The 21931-nt window shown below is 36.8% G+C and overlaps 1 protein-coding gene across 1 annotated transcript; it reads right to left on the bottom strand.

Moving 5' to 3' along the window:
* Positions 1–499: 499 nt before the first annotated feature.
* On the bottom strand, positions 500–20650 carry csf1b (colony stimulating factor 1b (macrophage)). Its single transcript, XM_038271333.1, has 9 exons — positions 20406–20650; positions 18947–19066; positions 18809–18871; positions 18527–18697; positions 18202–18403; positions 17974–18110; positions 1415–1458; positions 1283–1320; positions 500–1145 (listed from the first exon to the last, which is right to left on the bottom strand). Exons 1-8 carry the CDS (start codon positions 20445–20447, stop codon positions 1284–1286), a joined length of 816 nt encoding a protein of 271 aa, XP_038127261.1. The 5' UTR covers positions 20448–20650; the 3' UTR covers positions 500–1145; position 1283.
* Between the last annotated feature and the right edge of the window lie 1281 nt (positions 20651–21931).

Here is a 21931-nt window from a genome sequence, read left to right as displayed (position 1 = left end):
CAGCAGTTCTCAGTCGTCATCACCTGCCTGAGCACTCTCCAGCAGGAAATGTCTTACAAGTACCAATGCTCTTGGATCTCACTCACATTCTACTGGCTCTCTGGGCTATAGTCTGCAATGCCCAATGAATCAAACCTCTGCAGATCCATGCAACCTCCCTCCTTCCTGATCAGGCTTCTTTCTCCCCTCAGACCAACCAGAAAGTTCCACTGACTTCCTGCAGTTCCCCGCTTCCAGATTCTTGTTGCTTTTGTAAGTAAAACGTTAACACTCACTGGTCCTTTGTGTGATTAAAAAAACTACAAACCAACATGACACAGACATGATGCAATCTAATATTATAAAACACAAGGCGTGACCATTGCTTGATAAACGTGGGAAAGTCATAACTTAATCCATATGCAGCACATGCATAACTTGTAAAGCTGCCAGAGTGTGTGATCTGTGCATATTTCATTCATTCCTCCATTCTCTGCCAGTAAGAACAACTCAGGGCACGTAATCAACAACATTTTATTGACCAGGGTTTATGTTGAATCTGCACAGCAGTCGTGTATGACAATAAATTTTGGCATACAAATCTTTAATGAGAGCTAGTTTAAAATGGACATGACAAGATCTGTTTCACTGAACAGCATTATATTATTGCTCCTTAATCATCAGTGCCTTCCAGAGAAGATCCAGCCAGTAAAGTTTTGCAGATTTTTTAATAAAATAATTACAGGCAACTTAGAGTTTTGACATGACCTTTTAGCTTGCAGCACAGGCACAATCAATATGTAGGTTGTTACTGATAGTTATGTACTTTGAATTCTTATAACGGTGATTCAGTCAACTAAAAGAAATAAATAACTTATGGGAACAAGGTCACAAACATTTGGTTAATTGGTTGCAAATAGAAAAACAATGACTACAGAAAAAAAAAAAATAATTGGTTAACCTGAAGAGACACCTGCAATACATATTTCTCAATATACACAGCTCCAGAAAACATACACCTTTGTTTTCGGTCAAAGCTAAGATTCTGATTAAACTGGTAAGCTGAATACATCACACATATAGGGACATGAGAACACTAGTTTGGAAAAAATGTACAGCTTCCCAAGCACTCTGTCTTTTGATGCAGCAGTGGGCTCCCCAATGCCTGATGAAAAAAAGAAGGAAAATACACAATGAAGATGCAATCTCAATCACACATTACCGACATGCCATTATTGCATGTTTCATCAGTGTTGCCTCTAAATGTTTGACTATATGCTGAACATACTGTAAAGTTCCTTACATTACTCTGGTTCCATCTCTATATCCTGTCGATCAAAGCTTTAGTGGGAAATGAGAAATAGGCATTAGTATCATTTAAAAGATTTAAAAAAACAAACAATGTGATGTTTAAACTTTTTTGGGATCATCTTACTTTGCGGATGTATCAAATCTTGATCCATAATGGGAATAAACTCTCTGTTTTGATAAGAGAAGGTATAACATCATAAAGTGAATATAGTGATATCAAGTAAAAGAAATAAAATCTCTCTCTCTCTCTCTCTCTCTCTCTCTCTCTCTCTCTCTCTCTCTCTATATATATATATATATATATGTATATATATATATATATATACATATATATATATATACATATATATATATATATATATACATATATATATATATATATACATACATATATATATACATATATATATACATATACATATACATATATATATATACATACATATATATATACATATACATATATATATATACATACATATATATATATATACATATATATATATATACATACATATAAATATATACATATATATATACATATATATATATATATATATATATATATATATATATATATATATATATATATATATATATATATATATATATATATATACATATAAATATATGTAGATAGATAGATAGATATAGATATGTATTGGCCAGGTGACTGCAGCAATTTACCAACTTTATCCACTGTAATTTTTTTTTAACAATCATTCGATTCCATTGATTCCATCAAAAAAACAAAAAAAAGAAAAATTCTGATTTTTTTTGTCCCTTTAATATGTTCAATTTACAGTGGATGTGTTTCTCAGTCAGGAAACATATTTTTTGGTGGAAAGGCCCCAGGAATGTGGTGTTTATGATATATTTCTCCTGTCCCTCTGGTGTGATCGGTGGTGACATACATAAGGTGGTATGAAAATTATTTTTCTGAGAATCCTAATCCTAATGAATCGGTCTTTTGTGATCAGACATACTTTAGCTGGAAATAAATTCTTGGCTTAGTCGGGTGTATTAAGGTCTTTTAATTGCTTTGTTTTATTTGTCTGTGAAATTGTGTGTCCTTTTCGGATTATTGTATGGTCTTTCAAAGAGCTGTCAAAAAAGTGGATATCTAGTGTTCAAATGTGTTGGGACTGTGTGGAAACAGAGAACCAAACACTTTTAAGTCCGCTAATAACTCCTCCAATATTCCTTTATCTTAGAGATATATGGCATCCCACTCAAATATTGCACAACAACGTCTGGTTTTACAAACTAGGAGCACCAAACCCATACGCTCAGTCCATTGAATTTGTAATTTAATTAGCTCAGACACTCCAGATATATAAAAAAATTACTTTTTGCTGTGAGCTCCAAGCACCATGTCTGGAGAAAAACGGGCTCCTGATCTTACTAACTGGATACTGTGAAGCATAGTGGTGGCAGTGTTGTGGTGAGTCCAATGTAGGGGTTATGAAAAAGTTCCTGTTACTAGAACTCACACTAGGGTTTATAATTTTTTATTATTTAAGATATTAAAGATAGCAAAACAGTAGCGTTAGATGCAGTCTGTGGATATTACTGAGTGGGCCTGCTAGAGCTCAGCCCTAAAACTATCGTTGATAATGTTGGAGAGCTAAAGCTCTCACAGCAGAACTGGGCAAAACAAAGGGGAGCCGACTCAACCATTTCTTTCAATACATTTGGGTCTTCAACCCATCTACCCTTTTGAAACCGTGCAGAGAACGGTCCGAGTGTGGTAACCAAGATAACTGTTGAGTGTAAATGGCATGCACAACTGAACTGGACAGCGTCATACACAATCGAACCACGATAAACTAATACTAGTTCAACAGTAGGGCTTGGTGCATCTCAGTTGCCCACAGAACCCACTTTAGACTAAAGTCCAGATTTCACATTCTCCTCTCTGTTTCAGGTCAGTTGCAGACTGCCTCGGCGGGTCAATGAAGGGCAATGCTAACTACATCCACGTAACTGCATTTAATTTGACTACACATTTGAGAGATGAGAGGAAACCCACACATAAAGAACAATACCTACATTTTGACTCATATCACCCACTGGAATATAAACTTCCCATGATCAAAACTCAGTTACTGGGCTGACAATATTCTCTCAATTACAGAGGAGAAACAAAAAGAACACAAACATGTTAGGAAATCACTTGAAACATGTGGTTATCACTAGTGGGAGTTTAAGTTGGCCAGAGAACTAGCACGAAGAACAACCCTGCATCTAAAACAATGGAGAAAACAGAGAGACTAAAAAAATCAAAACATTGTAATTCCATTGGTGTCAGGAGTTTCTGAGAAACTCAGAAGATTTTTTCCAAACACAAAATACCAGTTACTTTCACACCCAACAACAAACTCAGACAAGGATGGGTTCGTCTTAAAGACAAAAGAATATCCAAACCTAAGCTGAGCAGTGTTCTTTACATGATAAAGTGCAGTGAGGTACTGTACACTTTCCTATATTAAAGACCCAAACAACAACTAAACAAGCTCATTACACAGTATAGGAGAGACAATAACTCTGGGCAAGATTTAGCTGTTCACTTGCACCTCAAGAAGAAAGGGTACACCTTTGCCGTTTGACCTCCCAAGTATGTACAATTCAGACATTGAACTCATTCCAAAGAAATCACATAAGAACACTTGACACTGACTCAAAAAAGCCACATAGCATATCACATAGCCCATACACAACAAAACACTCCCAATAATCTAGATGAACAAAGGGTAGAGTGGTGACCAAGTTGGGGAAGTTGTGGAATAGTGGTTAAATTATTTCGCTTGGGTCCTGGAGGTTCTGAGTTCAACTCCATTGCTCCCCAAAGGGGTGTGCTAAATGCAGATGTGGTTTTCTGCAGTGTGAGATCAATAATTGGATTATTACTATTATTAAAGGGTGACTATTTGATTTGCACCAATCTTGGGAAACGCTGAGAAGGATCAACCTCAATCCCACTTAAATACATCGGCTCTCCAACTACAGATTGCTCTGGTGCAATCCAACAGAACTGACAAAGATGCCTGGATAAGTGTCAAACCATTTTCTGAAAAACACTGAGCAAAGGTCCTGTTGCCTTCAAATTGAAGGCTTCTTATGTAATAACTGATCATAACATGAAATTTTATATTGAAAACAGAATTTTAGAGACAAAAACAAGACATTATGTTAAAAACCTGGAATCCTAAAGAATAAAATGACTATTTACAAGTACAGCATAACTCCAAAATAACAAATTGAGACAGAAGATGCCATTTCATTATTTTTTTACATAAATCTTATGAAACATCTACAATTAAGTGACAATATCAACCGTTTTCTATATCAATTAATTGCCAAATGGCAAAAAAGTATCACTTTAACAATTATTGGTTAAAAATTTACTCATTTTCATTTAACAATGAATAAAATAATAGTATTGTTCAATTGATACTAAATAGTGTACTGCATTAAAATACACCCCCCCAAAAAAAAGTTAACTAAATGAATGTAATTGAGTAAAGCTCCCAATTTAAAGGGAAATAGTTTGTACAGCTAAACTTGTTTAATCCTAGGACAGAGCCAATAAACATTTGACTATAGTCCTTACTCAAGAAGCAGCATTCTCACAGTATGTTTAACTTAACCAGGATATTTAATGATTTTATTTTGACATTTAAAAAAACTGATTTTGTTATGTTTATTGACCCATTCTTACAGGAAAACACAACCGGAAAGCAGTCACTAACAAAATATTTAGCAGACCTTGTTATTTACAATTATGGCTACTTCTAGCTCCTTTTTAGTTCCTCTGTGTTCCAGTTGCCAAACATTCCCACTGCAAACACAGATGATTTTAATCAGTGTTTGAGGATTTAGGGCTCCGGCACTGTGAGAGCCCATCTTTACCACATGCTATGCAAAAAATACTAGAGAGAGATTCTGAAGATAAACAAGAAGGCAGAAGCAGACAAAGCTTAAAACATACGGCTAGTATTCCACATGTGGGATATTATCCAATTTAAGATGGATGGGTTTTTTTTTCTACTTTGTGTGCTTTTTAGTTTAATAACATCCGACCTCAGGTTGAAAAGAAAAGTTGAGACAAAACATGCACTGTTTTTTTAAGACCAAAGGTTTTTGGAATTTGAACTTCTTCTGGTTTGACATTGTGTTGGACTAAATAAGAATAGGTTGTTTAAATCACTAATTATAATATGAAAGCTTATAGTTGGTCCCATTCATTGAATGAAACAAGTACAAACTCTCATTCCTAGAATGAAAAGTGCTAATCTATTTTCATTAAAGCTGTCAAGAAGGCGTTTCACAGCTGCAATTTGTGGTCAAAGAGTTATAAAACTCATGTTTGCCCTCTGCTCTTAAAATGTTGCTTTAGGAGGAAACATTGTTAATGAATATTTCTGGATCTTGCAAGCCAATTAAAAGATAGTGTCTTCCAGGAAACATTGGATCCAATTTATTGTATGACCTGCTTTTTGCATACATGGTGACTGTGCCCAGCGAAAAAATAAGACTTGCTGCCAGACCCAGATGCTGCAGTTCCATTCTTTAAATTTTATTGAGTTCAATCGCGCTCCATTCCCGCTGAGGTGTGTCGTCCCCTATTAGTCCAAACTCTGTCCCATTGAGTTTTTATTTACCGGTATTTCCTGTTGTCATCTTGGTGGTAGCAACCTGATGTTGAAAGCCTAATCAGCATCCATCCATCCATCCATCCATCCATCCATCCATCCATCCATCCATCCATCCATCCATCCATCCATCCATCCATCCATCCATCCATCCATCCATCCATCCATCCATCCATCCATCCATCCATCCATCCATCCATCCATCCATCCATCGTATTTGACAATAATTTTTTAAGGAAGAAAAACATTTGGGCACAAGGCCAACCTTTGTACATTTCTTTTAAAAGAAAAAAATATCACTGAATAGTCTATTGTACACAAATCAGTAGACCACAAGATAAAATCATTATCCGATAAACTGCTTACAGTTACAATTAGATTATGTGTTTTGCTGGCTGTGCCTCAAATTGCTGAAGTATTTAATCATTAATAAAAACCTCCCTCTTTTTCTAAGGGGTCAATTGTGGCTGCATGTCTGTTTCTTTTATTATCTAGAATCTAATGCATCAAAAAGTTTGATATTTAACCAATGCCAGCAAGCATACCAACAGCAGGCTATCAAAACAGCTTGTAAGCATATCAGCTACTATAGCACTAAAAAAACAACACTTTCCCTTTAATCTTATAATAACATGTCCTAAAAAAGCTTCTCCATGTCACACTAATGATCTGTCAAACATCATAAATATCCTTAAAGGATAAAGCTTACATAAGATCCAAGTGGAATCTTAACAGTAATCTATACATTTGTCTAGAGTAATGTAAGACATGTGAATGCTTAAAGGTGTAGTTCTGATAAGATCTTGTTCTCAAAATCTCACGCTATTAAAATGGCACGGTATCTATCATCAAAGTGGCTCTGTACGGCAAAGCAAACTATCTTTGGAGGAATCAGCATGGGACTTCAGATGAAGTAAGTCTTAAGGCTCTAAGAAAGACACTATGTCTGCGTGTGGCTCTGACTCTGAACGCATTGCCCTGATAAGCTTTAGATTATCATTGTCATTTCATTGTCAGGCATACCTCTTCCCAAAGCTTCAGTTTTCTCAAGTTCCTAAAGCTCAGGGTTGCATATTTAACAGGTTAGATTGAATAGCTGAGTTGATTTTTTTTTGCAAAGTGTTTGTGACACCAAATGCATGTGCATGGTTATGAAAATTGAGCTTTGCACAAAGGTGTCCAATTGATGTTCACTTTAAATTTTCACCGAGTATGCAACACATACACAAACTTTGGTTTTACTCAGAGTCTGTGATATAACATTGCTTTAGAAGTTACCTTTTAGTTTGAATTAAAGTAACACTCTGTAATGTTTAACTCAACTAGCAGCTTTATTGAGAATATATTAAAGCATTTTCCAGCGTAATTTACAGTACTTGGCACATTTTCATGTTCCATTTGGGCCATTCTTCTCAAAAACTTGCCCATGTAATTTGACAGGGGTGGATCCATTACTAAATGGATCATGTTACCCAGAATGCGGACATTAGTCTGAGCTCCTCTTAAACAGTTACTTAGGCTAAAATGTATTGTTAGGTAGCAAAATATACTGTATATAATACTTACCTGATCAGGCATTTTTTTGGTTCTCTGATGTAGAATTTGATCTAGAGAGGTTAATGTGACCTTGGCTTAACAAGTAACTCCATGACTTCTAAAGCTGATAGCCCAAAATGGTCAGCCATGATGCCAAAACATGTTGGGAGACTGTACAATTTTGCATCAGTGCAGGTGCTTTTAGGGGCACAAAACCTGGAAGTTACCAGTCTGGCATCCCTAATGGCTAAAGGTTAGTGTTGTTTTAAGGAAGAACGTATATTTTTCATTTTGCTCATAATCTGCTAACTGGGATAGTCAAAAACTACAGAGAAAATAATTGAAGAGGCCTTCATTAAATCTAAAGGGTTAAAGTATCAGTAAAGCCACGACAGGGATTATATCCTTTCTTATTAACTAAGAAAGCAGGAAAGGGGCATCTTTGTATATTTATTCTTAATTTGGCATAAGGAAACATTAGAATCAGAATGTAGCTAAGCCTGAACTGGGTTAATAGAGAGTAATTTCATCTTAATACTTTGACCAAAAATACATATTTTATACATATTTATAGTCTTGTATCTTTCTTGTGAATCCAATAACATTTCTTTTTACATAGAGAAATACATTCAAAAATGTGCACATCTAAAAATATTCTGACCAGCAGTATCACGTTTTCATTGGCAAAAGCAAACATAATAAATTCCTTAAAATACTTCATAAATCAATTATACCAATCTTCTAAATCTACAGGAGCTCTGGCTACATTTGATAAATTAAGTAAAATTCAGATTGTGGTTAATGATTATTAAACAACAGCTGTCAAATGCTTCTTTAGATTTTCTTTGTATAAATGATCCTATAACTTGAAACTTAGTAAATTGGTTCCTTTGAATACTTTTAAGCTGAGAATGAGATGTTTTGAGTTGGACTCCCTCACATGTCAATGTTTTAATTGAAATTTTATTGTAAGTTCATATTTGGCTTTTATGTGTGTGTCTTTGTACGTATGTAATGATTTGATGTAATTTTGATGCCTGTCTTGGCCAGGTCTCCCTTGCAAAAGAGATTTTAATCTCAATGGGTATTACTGTACCTGGTTAAATAAATAAAAAAAATCCTTCAATTTGTTTATATAACAGTAACTACATACATTGTAGTAGTTGAATTACTTTTTATATGTACTTTTAAAAAGCAGTTGTAATGTTACATGCAGAAATACATTAAGTTCCTAAAAGTTAGATAATAATTGTGGCTTATTATTGACCTATCATACACATAGCGCTCTCTCCCGCATTTTGTGTTATGCCGCTTAATGAATACACCTAAAGTAGAACATGAGTAACTTCCCAGAAGAGGAATGAATCCCACATGCTTTCTCATATTGTCGGTGCTGTGTACCAAGCAATTTAGGGGTCAGTCAAGGGGTCAATTGAATCATGACATGAAGACAATGTTCGTATTCTTTTTCTGTCTGGAAAATCATCTAATCTTCATTTGTCTGTGCAACAGATTCCTTCTCTTTGTGTTCTGCAATATCTGTTAGCATAGCAGAAATTCTTTTCTAGAAATAGCAATAAATGTTACTAATCCTTTATACAGAAAATCAACAACAACAGATCTATTTCGGTTAGAATCAAAACAGTTTGAAAAAGCCAGAAATCTTATATGACTATTCCAAACCATGCCAGTGAGAGCACAAATTAAGCTATTCACAGCAGGTAGGAAATGCAAAAACACATAATGGACAGAAATTTTCATAGAGGATTAGAACAGAGGTACTTAGAAAAATCCATCTGTTTTCTTAACATACCAAAAAGCCCTGCTGTTAGGAGACTGTGCCAGTGGAATAATAAAGAAAAGATTTCCCTTGCATCATTTGACATATCCATTGATCAAAAACAACTTAAGTTTGTAAAGAGGACTGCAGCGTCTAAAGTGGAACTCAGCCGAAAAATCCAAATTTTTTGCAGTTAAACTACATAAAATGGGATTATGGGATGTTATTGTAATGTTGCTACGATTGCCGTTTGAGCCTTAGTCTTGCAACATAAAAAGCCATAAAACTTTGTAGAAGTGCTGCCCTGAGTGGTAAAACAGTTCAATTGTCCTATTAGTTAAACAGTACCTTCTGGTACAACTTTTGTTTTCGGTATAAACACAGTTTAATCAGACACATGCCTCCTTTTGAGTCATCCTGTCCGACCACTTTCTTGGCAGAACTGGCTCCGAGCATTGATTAATTAATTTCTTTGAGCAAGCTGCTTAAACTTAGAAGCCTCTGACTCACTCCTTCAACCTCCAGTGTGTGGGGAGGTGAAAACTCCTTAATCTCTAAAGAACTATCCCTGGCATAACCACCACTGTTCCTCTGCTGACTGAGGACAAAAAAAAAAAAAAAAGCTGAGCTAAACTAGCTGCCCTGTCCTAACCATAGCACTGGTTAGACCCCACAGCTCATCCTTAGTCTCAGTCGTGCCCCTCAGGGTCTCTTTGCACAGACCAATTTGTTGCCATTTTTCAAAATGTGTCAGGATACATGGTTATGTATTTACAGAGTAATGAGTTACACTTCAATGTAATGTGGCTTTGGCAGTGCTTTAAAAAATTATCCACAGTATTGAAAGGTTATTTTCTTTAATGAAGGATAAACGAATAAATAGGTTAACTTTCTTTTCTACAGTATTTTGTTGTTTTTCTTACTCTAACCATGCGTGCATTTCTTATATATACTCAATAAAGCCAAATATCCCTTTTCAAATAACACACAGCTGTCAAAATTAAAAGGAAGTCCATATTAATTATTCTCCTTTGTCCCCTTGCCAAGAGTAGTTGCTTTTGCTGCCTTTAAGAGCTAATGCTTACTTCACAGCTGAAAAATAAGTAATACATTGATGATAAAGATGATTACAACAACCATAAATTCAGGTCTGAGATACACATTTAATGTTCCCATCTGAATTTTGGGGACCATCAAGGTGCTATTGGTTGATTTGAGACAGGCCTTTGTGCTGCAAATAATAATATACAACCTGCTCATACATGTTATAGAAGAATCATGCTTCAGTTTTTCACCCTCTATTTAATTACTATATTCTCTCTCCCACTGTTTGTAACCACAAATGGCGTTGGGCAAAGTGTCCATAACAACCTGTCTGATTATGTCCTTTATTTTTTTTCAACAGTCTGTGGATAGTGCAGACTTTAATGTTAATTTTTCAATTACTGTCTTGAAATAATTTTACTGACGTTGAGTCTTTTTGCCTCAATGTTCTTATCATGAATCTTCTTTAGATTTTTTTTTTAAATTTAGGAAAAAGTGGGTGAAATATGTAAGTGAAAACTATGTGTGAATCTACTAATGGGAAATTATCACTATTAGGATGATTTTTTTATAGAGCAGATAAGCAAGCATTCATCCTAATTGCTGTGGAGAGATGTTTTCTTTGTCAATCAGGCAATGAATTCCTTGCATTAGCACTGGTGCATAAGGAGAGGATGGCCAAAGTCATTAAAAAAATTTCAGACCATCCTGACTCCCTGATACAGTCTGGTTTGTTAACACCATTATTTATTGGTATATTGGCTGATGGGCAGATGTCAATGGCTCCAGGGATGACTGATGGAAGACTGAGGAAGAAGATAGATGATTGAGAAATGTTGCGTACCAGATGTGGAGGATGATGATATGAGAGGAATGATTGTACATGCAGCAGTATCCCTTAATGCTATGGATTAAATTGGTGCAATGCATCTGAAACCTTGGTAGTAAGGAGGATGCGGTATTCACAGAGACTAGAGCCTCTGTAGCTGAAAACCATGTTAAAAATCATGGAAAGATAGACATGGAGGTATGGTCTATGATCTGGACAGACAGAGAAAATAGTGCACATTAAAAAGGGAAAATATCAAGGTATGTTTGAAGAAGTAAGTTCTTTGGAGCAAAAGAGCAGCGGGTAACCTCTCTATAAAACCCGTAATTCCTGGACTCACTAAATTGAAAATGTTATTCGATTCAATTCAATTTATTTACATAGCCCTGGTTGACCACATGCCGTCTTAAGGTTCTTAACAAAGTAAATTCAATCAAATCATAGACAGATTGGTTTAAAGTAGTGCTGTCAATCGATTAAATTTTTTTAATCGCGATTAATCGCATCAATGCCTGAGTTAACTCGCGATTAATCGCATTTTAATCGCAAATTTTTTTTCTGATTGAAAATCATTTAAATACTCTCGATGACATACAAAAAATACATACAGGCTAGGTTTGTGCCAATGTTCTTTTTTTTAAATGAGAACAGGTCACAGATACTGATTTATGCCATAGAAACATATGGCAAGAAGATGGGGAGGCATGTAGCAAAAAATAACAAATATGTAGCCAAAAAAAAGGCCCTGAAAACAGGCTGATGTAAAAGACAGTCTTTACAGTTAATACAGTCTTTTGAACAAAGACAAGCATTTTACCCTACTGCTATAAAATGTAGTACAGTTAACATTAGATGTTAATTAACCAAGATAATAATGAACAATTTTCAATCAATACATCAAAATCAATAGACCGACATCACTAGATGGAGGTAGTCTATGAAAGTTACTTTTCAGACTCTTAACAAAAATGAGAACACAGACACACCCACCCACACACACACACGATACCGACCTGTGACAGCAAGAGTGCCGTAGCAGGTTCCATTTCACCTCAGTAATCTGTTTTCTCAGCGTATTTCAGGTTGCTACTAGTTACCAGACACTCAACTTGTTTGTTGGTGGTGGGGCTTAAAGAAAAGGCACTAGCGTCACTCAGTGTATGAGCGTCTTTTTCCCTTGAGGAGCTCTCCGCTCTTGAAGCCTATGAGAAATGCATAGACTGGGGGAAAATAGCCCCGCCTTCCCGCAGGCTGCAGCGGGATGTACTTGGAAAATTGTACCATAAAACCACATAGCGTTAATCTCACGTTAAAAAAATTATCGCCGTTAAAATGGCCTCGCGTTAACGCGATAATAACGCGATAATTTTGACAGCACTAGTTTAAAGTTTTTCTATCTAAAGAAACCAAGCAGACTGCATAAAGACCCGGATCTGCAGATTTCACTCCACTAGAAGAGCATGCAGTGGCTATGGACAGTTCCCTGCATTCTGTTGTTGACTGGTGCTGGGTAAAGGTGCTGAAAAGTCTTCAGACAAACTGAGCGAATGTTTGGTTGCCTTTAATTAAAGCCTATTTTGTGTTTGCCATTACCCAGACTACTGAGAATTTACAAAGGCAGGATAGTTTATATGTTGAGGAAATAAATGGTAAACTAGATCTATGGGTGACTGTCTAGGGAAGGAGCACAATTAGGCAGTTGGGCTCTGAGGTGGTTTTCAGATCAAAAGGATGAAAGCTCAAATGGTTTGGACAGCAGGCTAATTTGGATGAACAGGTGCCACAAGAAATGGTCACTCATTTGAGCATGCACGAAATGTGTTCAGCAGAAAAGAGTGTAGCAGAAGGGATAAAAGGATCATGTACACAAAGATTTTGTGGAGTCAGTGAGGGAAGAGATAGTGAAGATGTGTTGATAAAGGGGAAGAAGGTATGTAAGTAAATATGTACTGACATGATCTGGCTGCTGATGACTGGTTGGATTACTCATTTCATTTACAGTACCTGTCTAGCTCTGCCTGTTTTCTCATTGCCGTTCATCTTATCCACCTGCTCCAGCTTCTGTTTAACCAGCCCTAAACCAGTCATTAGGGCCAGGTTATTCTCCAGCCAGTAGGGAGAGTGTTCCAGTGTTACCTTAGTGTTTCTGATTACCTGATCCTGACCTGTTCTCCCTCTCAACCGCTGAGTCTGCCTGTTCCAGTATGATCGGTTTGCCTGCCCTGTCATGAAGCTCCTGCTGGATTCTGCCTGTTAACTTTCAACTGCTTCCGGTCACCGACTTTTATTTCTCTTCGTAACCTCTTCGGACTTCTGATCTCCTGGTTCTGAATCCTGAGCACGTCCTCGACATCAGCTTTGGCTTCACCTTCGGGATTTTCCTGCCTTCCTTTGTCTGCTCTGATCTGATTTCCTGTTTGCTCCTGTTTGTCCTTTGGAACTACGGCGTCTGGGACACACTGGCGGGCGTTTGCCACGCCTTGTGGACAGCCAACCGGCTAGAATCAACCTCGTTGTCTGGGCACGGACTAAAGTATAGAACTACAGTAGATTAGTAACTCACACGTTCAAAAACATCCTCTGTCAGATTAACGTGGTCACTAACCTGTGTTTTCCTCCTGCAGAGGTTCCTGTCTTGCTGCAGTAGCAGCAAGCCGTCCCTGCTGTTACTGCAGATCTGCCGTGTTTAAATAAATGCTTTTGAGAAATCTCTCTTTCTGCCTTGAATACTGGGTCCTCTGTTCTGAGCTTTGACACTAACTTAATCTACAAGAAGCTGTTTGCATATGCTTAGGCCAGGACTGTAGGTGACCTTGGATGAACAAGACTCTAAGAAGAATGCAGGAATCATGTTCAAGATGTGATATCATCCTGGCTTTGATGTTGTGGTGGCAAGAGAAGACATACAGTAAGGCAATGTGGGATTAGTGTGTAAACAGTGCATAATAATGAACGCCTGGAGGCCTAATGCATCCCTTGGGAACAGAGGAATTGGCTTACACTTCCAGTGATGGGACTAACGGCGTTGAAAGTAACGGCGACCTTGTTTTAGTAACGAGTAATCTAACTAATTACTTTGACTGTAACTATAACGCAGTTACCATTGCAGACACCCCGTTACTGCGCGTTACTCAGGTCGCACAATGAACCTTTTTTCATGATAGGACTCGTGCGCAGCTGCGTGAAGCTGACACCCCACCCACGTCAAAAAACTCTGCAAATAGACTGAATGGTTAGTGCAACGTTAGTGCAGATTTGTGCAGAAAAAAAATATTGTTTGTGCTACTTTTGTTTAAGAGATATTAAAGATTTTTTTTTTAGGTCATCCAGAGGTGCGCGCCTTGTCATGAGAGAGGGGAGGATGAGAAAGGCTGATGTATAGTGAGATTCCGTCTGTCAGTTGAATAGGTGGGTGTTTCCGCTGGCGGGTGTTAACGTACAGCACACACAGAGAGATGGAGAGTGAGGATGACTCCAGCAGCAAAACAGCGTTTTCCTGATGGAAATACCGGTGTTACGTCGAGCTGCGTTTCCCCATCACATACGGTTTCCTCTGCATCTCCGAACAGCGCAGGCGGCACGAGTCACCGCGCAAGCGAGAGGAAACACGTATGCTCGCTAAAGGCACGCAACAGTCGCCCTGTTCAGTCGCGCCACAGGAGAACTATGGAGAGCGTGAACGATCAAATGATAGCCTATATGGAGAAAGGGAGAAATCTAGATGGATGGATGGATGGATGGATGGATGGATGGATACTCTGCCTTTTCAACCCACTGTATTTTTTATTTTAAACAGTATTCGATGGCCTTTGTGGCAGGGATGGAGATCCATATTTTATGTCACACGCAGAGTATACATCTAGATAGATAGATGATAGATAGATGTTGCAGTATCTATAACCACCCAAACACACGGGATTTCAGAATTAGACATCCCCAGTTATTAATTTCACCAGATCTGAATGCCCTGTTAAAAAACTTCACATGGCGTTCCCCCCTGATGTCATTTACGTTGAGTTGCAATAAATGCTAAACTCTCTGCAGGTTCATGTCTTTGTTGTCCACTCTATTCAGCTGGCTTTAGAAACACACAGCGAGAAGGTGGGGGCTGGGTGGTGAGGGTTACGGGGGCGAGAAACGCAAAAGTAACGCAATAGTTACTTTTACTAGTAACTAGTTACTTTTATTGTGGAGTAACTCAGTTAGTAACTCAGTTACTTTTTGGGAGAAGTAACTAGTAACTATAACTAATTACTTTTTCAAAGTAACGTGCCCAACACTGTACACTTCTAACAGAGTAATGGCCATGCATTTTGATGAAGAAGGGGAGCCAATCTGAGTTGGCAATATATTTTTGCTTTACTGTGAGTGAGATTGGTAGATAATGGCACATAGATGGCTTCTTCTTCTGATTAAGAGTTTTTAGTGCTGCATATATTGTTGAATCAAAGTCTAACTAAGAATAAAAACCTCTACACTGTGAGGAGCATAGTGTTGAAAGAACATAATCCGCAGTAAAGAATGGATGAACTGGGTATATATAGATTACTAATCAAGTAAAGGTGTGTTTAAAGTGTGGCCCTGATCTTAAGTTAACATGTTACTTTATTAGTTGCTCTGGGTGAGTAGTCAGCGCAGTCTTGGAATAAATTTAGTCGGTCAGTAGCTAACTGACCGATTAACTTGTTCTTGAAGTTGTTTAGACTGTATGTGTTCCAGCTTAAAATCTTTTATCCTACTTTGTGTTGTCAGATAGGTTCTGCTTAAGTTTTTTGATTTAGCAGATCTAAATATGAGAGTATACATGGCACATTCTCTTGACATCTCTACCTCTAATGATTTGCTATCTCCCTTAAAAACCTTCCTCTTGTCTGGATTTTGGTTAAAGATGCAAACACAAAGATATATTATAGAAATGTTTGCCTTTTAAAATAATATAAAAACAAAAGTTCTGTACTACGTTTTTGCATTAGTTGCAATTCACCCTCATCTAATGTACAATAAAAGCATGTTAATTTTGATTTTACATTTGTGCTAATTTTATGTCCAAAACATATTATTTTTCATTTTCATAAATTATCTATATTTATACAATTACATTCATTTATTTTGTCAAACCTGAAAACTAAATCTTTAAAACTTACTGTAGAATGCCCTTGGGGAAAGGAAAAATCTAAATTGAGATCTTCAAAATGTTTCATGTACTTCTCCTAAACAGCCATGTGAATATGAAGGGTTTATTTCTCCTCTGTCTCAGCTTTTTCTCTAGGACAATAAGATGTACTAAAGTTTGATTTAGTCTCCTTTCAAGTTTCAGAAAATATCTCAAAAAGCTCAAATATAATTTTCAGAGTTATTCAACTTTTGTGCCACCTTGTGATTCTAAGCAGAGAAATCAGATAGCTCTCTCTATGAACTCAGTGTACTTTCATCACCACTCTAATATCCTTTTTGGAAAGTATTTAACACAACATTCCTAGAATTGACTCCACATTCAAGACGTTATGCGACTGAAATACAGATAGAAGATTAGATTATAATTAGATGAATTGCTTTAAAATAAATGTCAGTAGGCAAAACACATGGTCAAGATGGTTCGACTTCCAATTTTCTTCAGTTTTTCTTTTAGGACTTTTAAAAAAATAATAATTTTTATTATTATTCAAAGCCTTAAAATAGTGTATTAAAATTATAATTTAATGCCATCTATGACACAAGGAGTTATTACATTATTACCCAAACCAGAATTAGACAAAATATATATCGAATAATCTGAGGCTAATAACTTTATTGAATGTAGATTACAAATGATTTACCTTTATCTTCCCCAAAATCTGATTTTGGACAGACAGTGCAGAAAACCGTGTGCTTGTGAATGGCTGAATGACTTAATGTAGGGTAAAGTGCTTGTCAACTCTCCTGAGTTGAGAAAGTGCTATATAAGTACAGACAATTTACCATTATAGGGGATATGAGAAGGAGTAATTCAAGTTTTGCAATGCATATCCTATAAATCTCAACTATGACTTATGTTTTGTAATGTTAACATATCCCTTTATTTCTCCTAATAAATTTTAGGAGAAACATTTGAAACAAATAAACTAAAATAAGGCTGAGATGAGAAACTCATATATGTATCATTAGCTATAGACCATGCTTGAGCAGTAAAATTTTCCTCTAGGTCTTGATGATAATTTTGTTTATGTTGGGATTTTAATGGGTTATTTAAGACTTGTTCTTTTTAGAGGCCTGTACTTTATTAGTCCTGAAACCCCAATAATATCCCTGCAATGGTTTTATGTTTTTGAAAGGGTATTAAGAGCTTTAGAAGAGCAGCTAATTGGGACATAAACTAGAATTGTTCTTCCAAAGTATTAAGGAAAATGAATATAATTGCACACTTTTGTCTCTGTTGATGTTTAGCTCGTCAACTTGTTGTTTAGCCTCCAACTTGTTGCCTTATGACCCCTAAAGTACATACGGTTCTTCTACAAGGAGGGCCAAAGGAAGCATTACCAAACTGCCAATGGATGCTTTAGTACACTGGTGTCAAACTGGTTCCAGAAAGGGCCGTGTGGCTGCAGGTTTTCTTTCCAACCAAACAATAGCACCAGACTCCATTCATCTCATCAAGTCATCATGTTCAGATTGGACTCCCTTGATGAGATGACTCAAGCCTGGTGTGCTATTGCTTGGTTGGAAAGAAAACCTGCAGCCACATGGCCCTTTATGGAACCAGTTTGACAGCCCTGCTTTAGTAGAATACCAATGGAGCTCATTAGGAAACTTTATTAGTTCACATGTGATATTTGAAGGTTGCAAGAAATAAATGCTGGTACCTTGTGAACAATGAGGCAGTAGAGACTAAGTATGAGCAGCAGTCCTCCACAGATGGATGCAATGATGAAGCCAAGCTTGTACACATCTCTGACTGGTCTTCTCTGCGAAGCCTTTGCTGAGTTCCAATCATAGCTGTCTGTGGAAATGTTCACACGATCTGTGATCACAGACTTCCCAGACATCTGCATTATTCATCACACAACATTCCAGAAGTTTGACTTTCACACCTGTAAAATACTGAACAGTCGACCCTGCGGGTAGCTCAGTCGAAGAGCTGAAGTTTTCTGAATATTCCTGCCGGCATATCCAGTCAATCGGTGATTCACTCGTTGTCACCAGTTCCCAGTAAACAGACAATACATCTGAGACTCTCTGCAACGCTTCTGTCGGAGACCCACTGTAAACCATCTCAAAGCTCTCTGGCTTATCCTACAACACATAATGAGAAACAGACCTTGACTTTTTTTTTTCTCAAACAGCAGGTCTCTTAATGCTTTTACAGCTCTTACAACAGGTACGCGACAGAATGTTAATTTGGAAACAAACATTCACCTCCACTTCTTCATTAATCTGAGGCACGCATCTCTGTGAATACATGTTAAGGATAAGCGCTCTCAGGGACTGAACGTAGCCATCGTTGACTGAGCCCCGACTGTACTTGAAGTGCGTGGTGAGCAGCTCCAGTATCCAGGGTAAAGCAGCTTTCACAAAGCAACATTTGCTCTGTAAGGAAGGAAATGAAAATGAGCAGGAACAGAAGAGTTTGTTAAAGTTTTAGTTTTTCTTAAAAAAAAAAAACCCAACACAGCTCCATTTGGACCAATGTTGCCTTACCAAAGTTCTCCGCTCTATGAATGTGTAGGTTATTGAACACCCACTTCTCAACTGGTTGTCCATCTGCAGAAATAACAATGGGAGCATTTCAGCTGAGGATATTTGATCTGATCTGTTTAATGTTGTTTTAACACCTACCAGTTGCCTGACTATCAGCAGGTGTTCCCTAGTGATTGAGTGTCTGCATGGACCAGGAATCTCGGCCATTGACAGAGGGAAGCTCAGGAACATAAGCACACACAGACACTTTACCTGCAACTGAAAAAACTAAATGTTACTCTAAAGCCAACTCAACTCAAAAGCTTGAAAAACTGTTAGTTATTTGGCTCTATTTATCTTGATCTAGACAGCTTGTTCCTAAATAGTAAAAGTTTTGACAAGAACTTGTTGAGTTAAACCTAATGCAGTGTGGTTTCTTCTTCTGCTTATTAGCATCATTCCCACATACCCACTATAACTTTAATCACGAAACTAACAACGTAAAATTCTCGTAATTATTTTACAAGAAGAAAAACATTTAAAGCAAACTTTAGTGAAATTTCCTCTTAATCACACCACAACACTTTCACAACTGGAGTGGGACCAATTCTCCCATTTCCACCCAAACAACAGCAAAGAGAAGAGAACAGCACAGAGAGTAACAAATAAAAAACATTTTCACCACTGAGCCTGTTTAACTGGGGTAAGCATTTGGGTCACATCTGGACAGAGGTAGCTAATGTGTGAGTCTGACCTTGAGAGAACTTTTAGATAAATCTAAATTATAGTCATATTTTTTCTCCCTGCAAAGACACTTGGCCAGTCAATCTGCTGCTACCAAGCACCTTTTGGAACCTGTAACATTAAAATAGGCTCCACCTGGACTTATACTCTGAATTAAAGCATGATGGCAAGTATATGCTCTTCACACGGCAGAAAAATCTCCATACTTAAGAGTTTCCCTTTCTTTCTAAGTGCTCATTGAGGTGATTTATTTGAGATGTAGATTTTTTTTATCTGATAACTATTCAATTCAGATGTGATGAAAGCATCAAACTGACATGTGACATGAAGTAAAAAAAAACAAAAGATGGAGAAATAAAACGGATTGCTCTCTTATTTTTTTTCTCTCCTCTTGATGTAACACAGAACAGCATGCTTGATGGATTTTATGCTTTAATGCAGAAGAGCAGAGAGAATAGGGTGCATCTCACGCTGATAAAGTTTTAACTCTTAATCAATGGTAAAACAATGCAGTGTTCTATGAAACAGTAAAGTAATTAGAGTATTTCCCACAGAACATGAGTGGGAATGTGAGGATACATCTCAGCTCCACTATTATTTGGAGCCCAGTTAATGACTGATGATGATACATAATCTGATTAATGTAATCTAATACAACTTCAAATGTGACTGGTATGAGGCAAATGCAAGGGCACATGATGCAAATATAACTTATCACATGATTTGTCTTTTTCATGTGTTCTATAATAAAATATATTGACGTCATTAAACTGCACATTGAGGACCGAAGGTCCAATAAAGACCCAATGCAAGCTCAGCAACCGATTGATTTTGTTTTTACTATTCAGCTTACTAGTAAAAAGCTTTCACCTACCTTAGCTTTGCTCTGACTCACTGTGGACACAGGGATGGTCATCTGGTACGTGTTTGGCAATGGAAAACACCAAACTCCTCTGTCACACACATTGAAGCAAACAGATCTTTGTCATTTACCCACTTCCACTCCACAGAAAGGAACTTCTTAACTCAATCTGGCACTTCTTCATGTGGCGCTGGTCTTCAAAGCATTGCCTGATGTGCTCCTCCTCCTTTGAGGGAGTTCAACTGAGAGTGAGTGTTTCAGCTGACAGGCAGCCTTCTTAAAGACCTCCCACCTCTTCTCAAGTTGGATAAGATGCATAGCTCTGCCCAGTGTTTGAAGTACTAAAATACGAGTTTTTATTTTTTTGGTTTATCTCAATTCAAATATCATTATGCAGATTTTTAATGAAAAGTAAAGTCATAATAACCAATTTATTACTTTTAGATGGTTGTTTGAATCTATTCTTGTCTTTATTTTTACTCTATTTGTTTTCAATAATTGATTTATGAACTAAGTTTTAGACTCAATAGAATGGCATTTTGAAAAAAAGCAGACACTACTTCTCACAAATGAATGGATAAAGACACAAGGAACTTTTCTTAACCCACTTATTTATTTGCCAATTATTTTAAATGAACTGTTTGCAGTATTTATTAGTATTATGCTTTGTGCTTTCATTAAGTCTAAAATTTTTATTTTTAGGATATATAATATCCTAGAAGTTGAGAGAATTAGGCTTTTTTATGTAAAAGCTGCAAAAACAAAGTAAAATTTACAAATCTAAATAGGCTTAAGTATTTTAACTTTGCTCTGTCTTTCTTTCTTTCATAATAATAAAAATAAAATCATACCTATCTGCAACTTCAGAGTCCATTGTCCGCTTAAGAAGGAACCTCAATTTCCTCCTTTTCTTCGACAGTTGTAAATAAGAGAGAAAGCTAATGTGGTCTCATGGGGGAAGTGTCTAGGTCATATGTAGTATTACCAAAGAGAACTTAATTACTGTAAATTGCCTTAGCATTACTTACACTTTGTAGTTAGAAACCCAGAAGAAGAGAAGGAAGTTAATGAGGCTTGACAAAACAAACAAGAGATGTATAGAACATGCTTGAGTGAGAACCTAATATTTTTGCCATTTTAAACAAACTGATGTCTAGATCATATGGAAACTCCCCCACTTAAACTGCTATACAGTTGAAGTTTATGCTCTGACCCTCAAATCAAAATTGTGTGAGCTGCAGTGTTTTTACAGGATCAGATTAGCGGTGTTCACAGTTTGAATGGGGCCCCAAATTCATACTGAATACCATAAAATGAATTGTGGAGACAGTTTGTTTTTTATTTTACCCTTTGTTCTTGCAGTTGTCTCCCGATTAAGTGCTGACTGATAACATTTGAAATCAGATAGTTACATGCAATATTTATAAAGACTGATGAGCGTCATTTCCTGCCTGCATTTAATCAGACTAGATTTCCTATGTTTAAAGTCAGTAAGGAAGACAAAAATATTTATGTTTGTTAAAATCCCCCAAAATCCC

This window comes from Cyprinodon tularosa, unplaced genomic scaffold (assembly GCF_016077235.1).
Source record: "Cyprinodon tularosa strain WSP-4 unplaced genomic scaffold, ASM1607723v1 ctg8, whole genome shotgun sequence".
NCBI lineage: Eukaryota > Metazoa > Chordata > Actinopteri > Cyprinodontiformes > Cyprinodontidae > Cyprinodon > Cyprinodon tularosa.
This window is presented reverse-complemented; position numbering and strand designations above follow the sequence as displayed.

Coding starts and splice junctions, on each gene's coding strand:
- csf1b (XM_038271333.1), bottom strand. CDS start 20,447: ATGACCATCCCTGTGTCCACAGTGAGTCAGAGCAAAGCTAAG. Junction 18,872..18,946: donor TGCTGATAGTCAGGCAACTG/GTAGGTGTTAAA, acceptor TTATTTCTGCAG/ATGGACAACCAGTTGAGAAG. Junction 18,111..18,201: donor GACTGTTCAGTATTTTACAG/GTGTGAAAGTCA, acceptor ACATTTCCACAG/ACAGCTATGATTGGAACTCA.